At 43.1% G+C, this 11,902-nt stretch overlaps 1 protein-coding gene across 1 annotated transcript in view; it reads right to left on the bottom strand.

Annotated features, from left to right (window-relative positions):
* Nucleotides 1-679: 679 nt before the first annotated feature.
* The window catches only part of LOC148026792 (dynamin-related protein 3A-like), a 41,550-nt gene continuing 30,327 nt past the window's right edge, over nucleotides 680-11,902 (bottom strand). Inside the window, exons 11-20 of the mRNA XM_087691320.1 lie at nucleotides 5,162-5,254; nucleotides 4,676-4,813; nucleotides 4,453-4,539; nucleotides 4,186-4,308; nucleotides 2,437-2,476; nucleotides 2,189-2,337; nucleotides 1,964-2,110; nucleotides 1,834-1,886; nucleotides 1,652-1,751; nucleotides 680-1,263 (exon numbers count right to left, since the gene is read on the bottom strand). Of these exons, the coding sequence (XP_087547446.1) occupies nucleotides 949-1,263; nucleotides 1,652-1,751; nucleotides 1,834-1,886; nucleotides 1,964-2,110; nucleotides 2,189-2,337; nucleotides 2,437-2,476; nucleotides 4,186-4,308; nucleotides 4,453-4,539; nucleotides 4,676-4,813; nucleotides 5,162-5,254 (1,245 nt within the window). The 3' untranslated portion in view covers nucleotides 680-948. The remainder of the gene's footprint in view (nucleotides 1,264-1,651; nucleotides 1,752-1,833; nucleotides 1,887-1,963; nucleotides 2,111-2,188; nucleotides 2,338-2,436; nucleotides 2,477-4,185; nucleotides 4,309-4,452; nucleotides 4,540-4,675; nucleotides 4,814-5,161; nucleotides 5,255-11,902) is intronic.

The following is an 11,902-nucleotide window of genomic DNA, read 5'->3' as shown; positions in this document are numbered from 1 at the left end:
TTGTCCACGAAATTCAATGCCACAGCACAAAATGTGAGATGATATTGCTGTAATTAGAAGTATAAAACCTCAAACATGATCAAATCCCTTAACATGTGGCCCTTGTTAAGTCTGCTCATGAACATCCCACAATATCCTGATCTAGTATAACACTTCGTAAAAACTCACATGAAAAAGAATGAAAAGATCATGATCCTTTAAATATTATAATTCACCTGAAGGTCATCTTCCCAAGCCTGATGGCATCCCTAGCATGGTTCCTGATAGTACTGTATGACAGTAAAGCTGCTTTTATGTTCTATATCTCTGCACCTTATGCATCAAAACGGTTGATGACATCCCTAGCCTGTTTAGTGATAAAGATAGGACAGTAAAAATGTCCCTTGCGTTTTGTATCTCCACATTTTACACATGAAAAATATTCACAGGAACTCCACTCATTCACACGCATGTAACACAGTGCACAAGATAAAGATGACGTGGTCGGTGGATTAAGGCACAGAAGGAGATCTACCTCTAGTAGCAATGGTGTCTTTGGTAAATTGGGGTTTTGCACTTAATATCATTATACCAACACCGGAAAAAAAGTGCTAGTTTTCTCTCCCTTAACTGATTTGTTGAGTGGTTTTCTTCTTATGAGACTTCCTTTCTTTTTTATACATGGACTCCAGAACCTTCCTTGATCAAAACCATTTCTGATATAATTCCATAATGAGGACATTCCCTCAAAAAATCAAAAATTACCATACCGATGAGCTCTTCACGTAAGAGCTTATATAGCATTTTATTTATCACCTCCAGCTTATAATGATAGAGATAAACCGAGAGGTACATCGAGAAAGAATGATGCCAACGGCCATATTGAAGATCCCATGCCAGACACATGCATCCAGCTACAGTGGGATGATAACCAAACTCTGGCAGGGGACCAAGCCAAACAATGGTGACTTAAGAATGAAGTGATGGGTAAGTGACCCCAGGACCTGCAAAACCATTTGCATTATGGCTGAAAGTACTGTTCAAAGGTGATGGTTGCTCTCCTGAAAGAAAAGCTCGCCTTGATTTGCTGGCTTTTGGAGAGCCCATGTATGCTGCACTGGGACTTTGTGATCCCAACCCATGCAGATCACCATTGGCCATGGAATAGAAGGATGAAGTTGCACCAGAAGCCTTTGTCAAAGAAGGTGGAAGCCCTGTAGCATCTGTTAAGCTTCCTGACCTTGTAGACGGAACCTCAAAATCTAAAGGCAATTCCTCCAACGTCTGCAAGTATCAACAAGTCCCATGATTAAATAAAAGTTTTCAAAGTTAATATTCTCAGACACTATACAATACTTCATAATGTTATGTTGGCAAATCCTAAATGAAACACAACAAACTTGACCATCTCTGTGTTAGAATCACGAATCAACTTGTTTTGCATGCATTAGATTGTGAAGGATCTAAATTTTTAAGGGAATTTTTCGAGAGGTCTAAAATAGGGCAAACTCTCCTGCAAATGTGTAGTATAAATAATATTAACATTCACAAAGGAATGAAATGCAGCTGGATCGCAATTCTAAAGAACCTTGATGTTTCTCATGAAAAATCTTTAAGTTGCAAATATCAATAGAAAACCCAATTGACAAATGAGAAATGCATCATGACTTACATAAGCAGCTTGTTGCAGGACCTGCAAGACTTCTTTACAACGCTTCCTTTTCACAGCAATTTCCTCCCTTTCTTGAAGCATCTCTTCAAAAAGATTTTCCCTGCATTACACAATTGTCAGTAGAAATGTTTCAAATAGGACAAAGAGCTAGCATTGAGCTCCAGCTATAACACTGCTATCACCTGTACAACTTTCTGATAAAGATGTTATGCAAGTCACGTTTAGCATGGTTCACCTGCACCATTTCAATGGAATCAGATATAGTGCAATGACTTCCAATTGAGCAATATCAAACTGAAGAAAGCCCATTACCAGGAAATGCATGATTGCTTTAGGCACAGAATCTTGCACATTCTTCCTGACAATGTCATAATAAGACTTTATCAATGATTTTGTGACAGAGACCTCCACTGCATCTTCCTCTGACAGGACATCAGATGCCCTTAAGACAGCAGGCGGCTGGTCACAGACTTGACAGGTTAGATGAGCAGCCCTATTAGTACTTGGCACACAACATTAACAGTTACTTTTCTTTACCTCCTTCAGGTGAATGGTTGAAAAGGCAGGTTCAATACTGGTCACAGGTTCGTTGTAAGCTTTATTGGCTGTGGTATCTTGGCCATTGGGACGAGCATCATTTCCACCAAAAATTGACGAAATGCCCCACATTCCAGCAGGCGCTGGCCCTAGCAAATTTGAAGAAAGATAAGCATCAGTAAAAAGTCATCTGTTAATACATACAAGGGCTGAAGCGCAAAAGAACTTCAGATACATTCAGGGTATACCTGAAGAGCTGCCACCCTCAGAACGGGCAGTTCTGATCCCCTGTAAACAAATATTGAGGAAGATTTCAGTCATCACAACAAGCAGCACTAAATATTATCACTAAGGTAAGTCCCTCAATTCCTGGTCCTGTTCATGTACCTCTTCTCCCTCTCTCCCTACCACTCCCCCTCATGTCATAGTACATGGGGAGTACTCACATGAGCACACCTCATCCATCATACATTAGAAGGCCTTGCTGCTATGCTCTTAAGCCATCCCCCAATGTTGTACCACAAATGCAGTTGTATTTTTAAAGCAAATATTGAAGTTCAGCCAATTACAAGAAGCAATCAGCATCACAAGCTTCCAAGGAAGGACGAAGGCAACACTTGACATAATGGATAACAGGCTACAGCAGCCAAGAAACGAGATTGATTTCCCAAATGTTGCAACTACAGCAAAGGGTGAGTTGCCCTCTAATTAATGTGTTTCACATCAGTAATCTTGCATAGTACCATAGTGAACTGCAGTAGGCAGCTTTTCCCCCTGGATACATCATCATTACTGCTGTAACATATATGTAGGAGGATCATTTTCACCTTTCAACTTTAGTCACTCTTTTGAGTTGACAATTTTTTGAGAGTACTGTTTTAGGCTGATACAATAGAATTGAACTAGGTATCAATACTAAAGAACTCTCTACCCCTTGGACATTAAGGTGTCCACTCAGCTTCTTTTACTCCTCTCATGATTGGCACAATATTGCATCCCAAATATCCCACAGGATGAAAAGTTTCTTGAAACTAAAGCTACCAATTTGTGTATGTCAGAAATTGAGGCATACATTACAATCTGGCCACTGTCTAGCTGGCCTTCGCATATATTGATCAGAACTGAGCAATTGCTTACTCTGGCATATATGTATGAGCTTATTCAACATAATCTGAACCCATTGATATGGATGAAAAAGGACCTAAATGCTTTCATTTCACAAGCCATGGAGCTCTTTAAAAAATCATATTCTTATGGGAAATTCCTATAGAGTTTAAGACAATTCTTTGCCAAAAGATGCATGGAAGTCTGGCATTTTTGGTGCTATTATGCTACATTGGCCAGAAGCACCAAAGTAACTTGCAGGGTCAACTGCTCAAAATCTGCCCATCCATGGATGATCATTTCTTCCAGCAAACACCAATAGGTTGTTTCTCTAAAATTTAAGGAAGAAGAGCTAGTAAAAGATGCATATAGCATGCAATTTGCGATAATGAAAATTGCTATGCAGATGATGTACAAACTGGAAGACCAAATGGCTCTCTTAAAATGGAAAACAGATCCCCTTATGGTCATTGCTGCTCGAATATCCCTAACTGGCAGTTCACCTGCTGTGCATCAAGTCACACATCTGCTAGTTTGGATCAGCTGCCAGTCACTAATGTCACCATCCAATCAGTGTCTAACCCTGGCATTTTTGCAAGGAATGTTGGCATCCAAATAAAACGTGCACCAGAAAGAGCTACTGAGACTACAGCCGCAGCAATCAGTAAACTACGATGAAGTCTGACAACCACTTCCATCTGAATAAAGGGTCCATGCCCAAGCAAAACAGATCAGATTAGATGCCTATGCATATGAAAGCTCCTTTTCTTCTCCTAAAAATGCATATTTCTACACATTACATATCTACAAGTATACAAGATCTAGTAAAACTCTTAAACAGGTATTACAGAAGCTCGGTACATATCAATGCAGACAAAGAGGAAAATACACACATGATCAGCAACTACTCCAGATGGAGTCGTCCTTGCAAGGATGGCTCTTGATTTTGAGCCCTTCTCAGACTGTGGAGCTACAGGCAGCCTCTCCAGAAGTGGATCCTTCCTCTCAACCGGGTCCTACCAAGCAATCACAGTTGAATTAGCATAATTTTGTAAAGCAAAAGGTGCACTGTAAGCCCACACCACCCCATCTCAGATATCAAAAGCTTAGGCAAAAGTTGCACTTAAACCACAAGGTGCAGAATTCAAGCACCCAGAAACCTTTGCAATACGATGCTGTTGAGCAGCTGCCTCCAAGGCTTTACTGCCACCTATAAAGGAGGGGTGAGATGTATTGATGTAGTCCATCTGCATAATGAAAACAAAATTACGGACATTCAAAGAAAGGAACTGCCTACAAAGACATTACAACTTTTAACTCCAGTAAGTGAAATTTTAGCTCCAGTGAATGACTTTAACTCCAGTAAGTGAATGTGAAACCAACCTCCATCTCAATAAGATGACAAATCATTGTCTCTGCAGGTACCAGACCCTCACGTAAGAAGTTGGCCGCAACCTCCTCAATGCGCCTGCGCAGGACAGGAAACCTCTGCAACTCAAGAGTCTCACAGCGGTGAGAAATCTGCAAGCCGAAAGTTCCATTAGAACACACAGAAAAGAGAGGGAAACCATATCTGCCTATATGTAGGTTTTTTGAATTTTTGATGAAGCAGCAACAGCAGCCAATTTCCCACAAATATACCTTAACAGAAAGTTCATGAAATTAAGGACAGCTTTTGCATCCAAGCACAATCTTTATTAGGATGGATTCTTTGGGCTGAAATATTAAAAAGGTGTAGTTAAACTCAATATGAAATTTGACAAGGGCAGGGAGGTTGTAGATGTGGGCTGTTCCGGTGATCTGAAAACTTGTGTGCTCTCAACAAGGTCATAAAAGACATGAGCAGGAAAACATGCAATTAAAAAGTACCTTTACAAGCTCATCATATATAAATCGAGCACATTGTAAACTAGGATCCAGCAATCGAGCAATTTGGCGGCGAACTAACACTTCAAATGGTACCTGAAATATGAAATCGATTACCATCTACAAGCTCCGAGCTATTTGATATATAAAGTTCTTGCAATAATTTGAAATCCTTTTTAGAAATATATACCAACATCAAAATGTCCATACAGTGATTACTTTCTGGACCATGTTGAATAAAGGCCAAAAATCCTCCTTCCTGACAGTTTGATTTACTGAATCAAGAGGGCAAGTTTACTGGAAATTTTGAAAAGAGTGAACAGAGGGCCATGGAATGCACATAAGAAAATGCAGTAAGTTGTGGATAGTAAACAAGCACCCGTATTGAACCTTTGAAGTGTCAAGGTTAAATCAAGACCATAAATTACTACGCATGGCCAATTTTCTGATAACACTCTTAGACAAGCTTAAGACTTATCGAAGGACCTAAACAGAAAGGGCTTAGGGATGCCAACCCAGTGTAAAGTTTCCCATAGGTAAGCGAGCTTGATATCACAAAGCTAGCCTCAGCAATATCTTTAAAGCCATTACTCCATGTTTGACAAAACCCCAGAAGTGCCCACTTCTCAGTAAGTTTGACTGTACTCTTAGCCATGGTCCATGTCATGCCCCTACCATGGACATGCCAGCTATATCGTTAGGCAAACCAAGTTGTGTGCTGATTGAAAGGCGTTGGAACATGGAAACCTTTGCTCAGTGAGGAGCTCCATTCTGTGCCTCTAAACAATATTATTAGTACTTACAATCATACCACAAATTACTTTAAATTTAGCCAGCACTGGCACAACAGAATGAAAGAGAAATACGAGTTTAAAGTACAACCTACTAAGAACTTAACTATGTGCTGAAAATGGAATCATCTCAACTGCATAACCTTTCTAACAAGGACATGATAACAATGTTTGAAATTATATGCTGCTCACTGGAGTGCTTTAGGGGTTTCTCTAGGGAGGGGTTCATAGTGAACCTCTCACGCAAAGGGATCCCGCTTGGCACACTGCCTCCATCACCCACTGTTGCTCATTCTGGCCTCCATGGCCTTCCCTAGTGGACCTTCTGGTCATACTGTTGTGCCCCAGCCTCACTTTGGACAGGGCTTCCGTGTCCCAGTGCCTTCACATACACCGGCACCTTATGGAAACATTCATGTTCTAGTGCCTCCGCCTCAATCGGCACTCATTGGACACTCACAACATACTCCTGCCTACCCATATTTTCCCCCTCCTCCTCCTTCTTATCAGACACATCCACCTCCACCATCTAACCCTTCACAATCTTATGCCCCACATCCATTTTACCCTACCTACTCGACAGCTCATGGTTCTAGCTCTCGTCTTCTGCCAAGCATGCATTTAATGGCAACCTACTCGACAGCTCATGGTTCTAGCTCTCGTCTTCTGCCAAGCATGCATTTAATGGCAAGACTTGTTTTAACGGGTCAAACTTTACTACTTGGTCGAACTTGATGAGACATGTCCTTGACTCCCAGAACCTATGGGATCTTGTGCAGGGATTGGAACCCCAACCCGATCCCGCACTTGTTCCATACGAGGTTGTCCGCTCATGGAAGGCTAGGAATGCCTCCACTATTGTCGAGCTGATGCAGGGCTTAATGCCTGAGTTTCATTCTCACCTTTAGCATTTTGACTTAGCGTTAGAGCGATGGGTACACTTGACTCACCGCTATGAGGCTCGGGATAGGACCCGTCATATTAATCTTGACCATGATCTTCAACTTTTCAAAATTACTGATCAGAATGACTTGAAAGTCAAGTTGGTTGAGTTTCGGCGTCTCCTCACTGAATTCTCCACTACGGGGACTCCTAAGTCCTCTGACGATCGGGTCACATTGTTCCTAAACAAACTCCCTAGGAAATACTTCAATTTTGTGGAAGGCGTAATTTCAAAACCTGCCGTGCCTACATTCTATGAAGTTGGGTGTCAGCTATTGCGTTACGCACGGTTGATTCTTCTTCAAAGGGGACTCTTGTTGCTCATTCTCAGAAAGGGCAACAAGGGAAGGGAAAACAAAACCAAACCTCCACTTAAACTCAAAATCAAAATCAAACTCAAAAGTAAAATCAATCCGGGGAATCACAAGGAACATCCCAATCTCTCAAACCTGGGTGGCAAAATGTACCTAAAAAGAATAGGTATTGTCAACATTCTCAAAAGGCTGGCCATTTTGACGATGAATGTCGATCAAAGACAAGAGGCACAACACCAAAACCTAAGTCTCAGACCCCCGCCCCTCAGTTGGACAAACCCCTGCAAGGGAGGCAAGGTGATGGCAAGGGGCAGTTTAAAGGTCAAACTCACATTGCCACCACACAGCCATCTCAGTCGACAACGTTCCCAACTCCAGAGGGCTTGCCTGACTGGTCCGCAGAGGCCCACATCGTCTCCATAGAGACATCAGATGCGAATCTCGTCCATATATGTGAGTTGCCTCCCGACAAGTACCGCAAAGGCCCACTCGACACAGCCAAGCACTTCAGCTCATGTTTGGATTATGGACAGTGGAGCTACACATCACATGACTCCTATAGAGGACATCTTCCATACCCGAGGCCCTGCAGCCGAGCGGATCCGCATAGGAAACAACTCCTTGGTCAAGATTCAGGCACAAGGTTACGTTAGTTTTACCACTGATAAGGGTCCGGATCTGGCTACGCTAGACAATGTATATCATGTCCCTCAGCTTGGGATAAACTTGTTATTTGTTCAGTAGCTTTGCGGGTTGGGACGAGCGGTTTTCTTTACAGCAACCACAGTCGAGATGCTTGACTCTCTGACTGGTTTAGTGATTGCTCGCGGTGAGGCACAGCCTAATGGTATATACCACATGACACTTTCTGACCAAGCCGACAGCCTTGGGCTCCGTGTTCCATAGCTTCTAGGCCTTAGTCATCTCTCGGGAGCCTACAAGCAATGAGCGTCTTTGGCATTTTCACTTAGGGCATCTTGGTTATGACTCACTTTATGAGTTGTCACACCATGAGCTAGTAAAGGGCCTTCCATGCCTGAAGCTCTCTCGAGACGTTTGTAAAGCTTGTCAACTTGAGAAGCAGCACCGTACCCCATTTCCTCAGCAATCCTCTCATAGAGCTGAAGCGCCTCTTAGATTGATTCATATTGATCTTTGTGGGCCGACATCCACTGCTACTTGGAATGGCGCACTATACTTCTTTTTGATAGTGGATGATCATTCTAGATACTTGTGGATGTACTTCCTCAAGCATAAATCTGATGCTTTCACATACTTTTCTGCTTGGATGTTGCTAGTTCATAACTAGATTGGTCGTCAAGTCGGTTGCATGAGGAGTGATAGTGGTGGTGAGTTTATTCCCACGAGTTCTCCGAGTTTCTACAGCAGCATGGCATTTCTTACCAGCTCACCACTACCAACTCCCCCTCTCAGAATGGAGTTGTAGAGCGTAGGAACCGGACAGTCATGGAAATGGCACGCTCTATGTTATTCTCAGCAAAGCTTCTTGAGCGCCTTTGGATCAAGGCTGTTAACACTTCAGTATACATCCTTAACCGGTGCTCGACTACGGCTCATCCTCAGAAGACCCCGTATGAGGCATTCTTTGGCTCTCGGCCTATTATTTCCCACTTAGAGTCTTTGGGTGTCGTGCGTACACACACACGCCTGACGACAAGATAGAAAAGCTCACTCCCCGAGCTGATCTTATTTTTGTGGGATATTCCTCTAAGGCGAAAGCCTATCGTTTGTTCGATCCTCGGACAAACAAGGTGGTCATTAGGCAAGATGTCGTCTTTGATGAGAGGAATATTGTCCAATCTTCTACGCCGGATTCCGATCCGATTCCTTCTTCCATATCATCGGAGATCGAGCCTACTGAGCCTGGTCTACTTCTCGCTCCTGACCTTCCCGCAGATTCTTCAATTCCTAGGCCCCCCTTCACGCAACCCGGTACCTCGCTGGTACCAGCAGACCTTGCGGGATTCGGGGATCCTACCACCAAATTCCACTACAGAGGGACCTAGAAGATCTGTCTGGCTTGCTCCTCAAGCATCATTTGCGTCGCTATTTACAGCTGATTAAATAGCGCACTTTGAGCCGGATACATGGTAGGAGGCTCTTCAACACCCTCAATGGCGAGCAGCCATGGAGAAGGAGCTCGAGAGTATTGACCGAAATGCGACTTGGACATTGGAAGATCATCCGAGCCACAAGAAAGTCATCGGAACAAAGTGGATTTTTAGGACTAAGCTAAAAGCTTATGGGACTTTAGACAAGTACAAGGCTCGCCTTGTAGTGCAAGGGTTTCGATAAAAGCATGGCATTGATTATGAAGAGACCTTTGCCCCTACTACAGGTTCACTTCCTTTCGGTTGCTACTCGTGCTAACCGCTCACCACGGTTGGCCAATACATCAGATGGATGTCAAGACTGCCTTCCTAAATGGTTTTCTCGAGGAGGAGGTCTATATGGAGCAGCCACCAGGCTTTCCTTCTGGCAACCTGAGAAATAAGATGTTCCGTTTGCATAAAGCTCTTTATGGGCTGAAGCAAGCGCCGCGGTCTTGGTTTCATAGAATGGATGAGTTCTTACAGACTCATGGATACCATTCTATTCCTTATGACCCGAACTTATATGTTCAATCTACTGCAGAGGGGGTTAGCTATATCCTGGTATACGTTAATGACTTACTCATCACAGGTTCAAATTTCTGCTGCCATAGCAAAAATTAAGGCTAAGCTTCAAGCTACATTTGAAATGACAGACCTTAGTTTGTTGTCCTATTTTTTGGGGATGGAGATAGTTCGTTCTGGGGCCTGTATTTTTGTGTCACAGCAGAAGTACGCACTTTAGCTCGTAGACCAGTACACTACGGATCAGACATGGCCAGAGGCCACGCCTCTTGATCCTATTGTCCACTTGTCGAATAACACCCTAGAAGAGCCCTTCGATGACCATACCTATCGCTCTGTTGTAGGAAAACTTCTTCGGTTAATTCAGACTAGGCCAAATTTAGCTTGCTCAGTTAGCATACTCAATCAGTATTTCATAGCACCTAGGATGTCACATTGGACTGCATATCTTCGTGTGTTGCGTTATTTGCGGTGTACTTTTTTTTATGGCCTGACATATGGTTTTGGTTTATGTTTGCAAGGATACACTGATTCTAATTGGGCAAAAGATCCTGACACCCAGCGTTCCCATGGCGGCTACCTCTTTACCTTGGGCACGGCTCCCATTTCTTGGTCCAACCATAAGCAGAAGACAGTAGCAACTTCCATGGCCGAGGTTGAGTACCGGGCTCTCTTTGATGGCACCACCGAGGCCATCTATCTAAGGAGTCTACTATCGACACTTCATTTACCATGTGACTCTCCCACAGTTTTCTATTGCGACAACCAGAGTGCCATTGCCCTTGCGGATAATCCAATCATCACACCATGGACACAGCATGTGGAAGTCCACTTTCACTTTTCTAGAGAGCAGGTTGAGCTAGGCACTATTCGCCTAGAGTTTATGCCTTTATCAGATAATTTTGCAAACATTTTAACCAAAGCAGTCAACCGGCTGGTTCTTCAGTACCTGCTACCCAGGATCGGCTTGGGTATACCCTCCCCTACTTCTTTAGCTTGACGGGGAGAGGGTACTTCCCTCTTGCTTTCCCTTCCCATTTGAGAGGAGGTGGCTTCTACTCTTGATAGTGACACTAACGATGCTTACATTTTTTAGACATTACATTCATTTATTCTTTTATATTGTATTATGGACATTTGTAACTTCATCCGCACTGTCAGGATGACATGATTGTAAAAGGGCACTTGGACAAGTGAACAATTCTCCTACGAGGGCACTGTCCAAGTGGCACCGTTGCATAGTATATTATATGAGCATGTCATCTTGCATCTCCCTTTGCATTACCCCATGCATTGGCATTCTGTTCATGTAAATATGCATCTGTGCGCATTTATCCCTCTTCGGTCTTTTGAAGTGGTGGACTCTAGGATCCACCATATTCATGGCATAACACATGGCAGTTCTCCTAAAGGGCAGTTTTCCTACCCTTGCTTGCTTGCTTGCTTGCTTTGCTTGTCTTGCTAAGCCCACCATCATCTTTTTTGTCTCTACATATAATCACCACATGATTGGCACACACATACACACACACACTTTTTTATCATCCTTAGACACTTATCCTAGTCAGTGTGAGGGATTGGCTTGCTAGTTTTGTGAACGTCTTGGGTTTAAAACTCTCTTTATCCTTTCATATCTGTCACTTAATCGGCAACTTTTCCTATATTCCTTATGTATTTTCAAAACACTTTTTCAACCCAAAAAAAAAAACCAAAAACAAAAACAAAACACAACCAACACAGTCCATTGTTGTATCAATCCGCCTTTGTAGGACTTGGTAAGCCCTTGGGCAGCCGGCATGCACCCTTAGTCCGATTCCCTGGCTTCTCTGGGGTGATCACTTGGGCTCCCTTGGTAAGATAACCATCACCTCTATAGTCTTGGTAGGCCACTGGGCAACCAACACGCACCCTTTGTCCGATGCCCTGGCTATTTTGGGATGGGACACCTTAGGGTAAATCAAAATTTAGGCTGGCCTACTTTTCTAGCCCTATTTTGGGCCTGAGAGGGGATGTTGTGCTAAGAAATGCACTTAGTCAGTTAAACAATCCCAAAACATGCTT

The sequence above is a fragment of the Lygodium microphyllum genome, chromosome 13 (genome assembly GCF_053477565.2).
Source record: "Lygodium microphyllum isolate KBCC chromosome 13, Lygodium_microphyllum_v1.1.10, whole genome shotgun sequence".
NCBI lineage: Eukaryota > Viridiplantae > Streptophyta > Polypodiopsida > Schizaeales > Lygodiaceae > Lygodium > Lygodium microphyllum.
The sequence above is the reverse complement of the archived record's forward strand: the minus strand, read 5'-3'. Positions and strand labels throughout refer to the sequence as shown.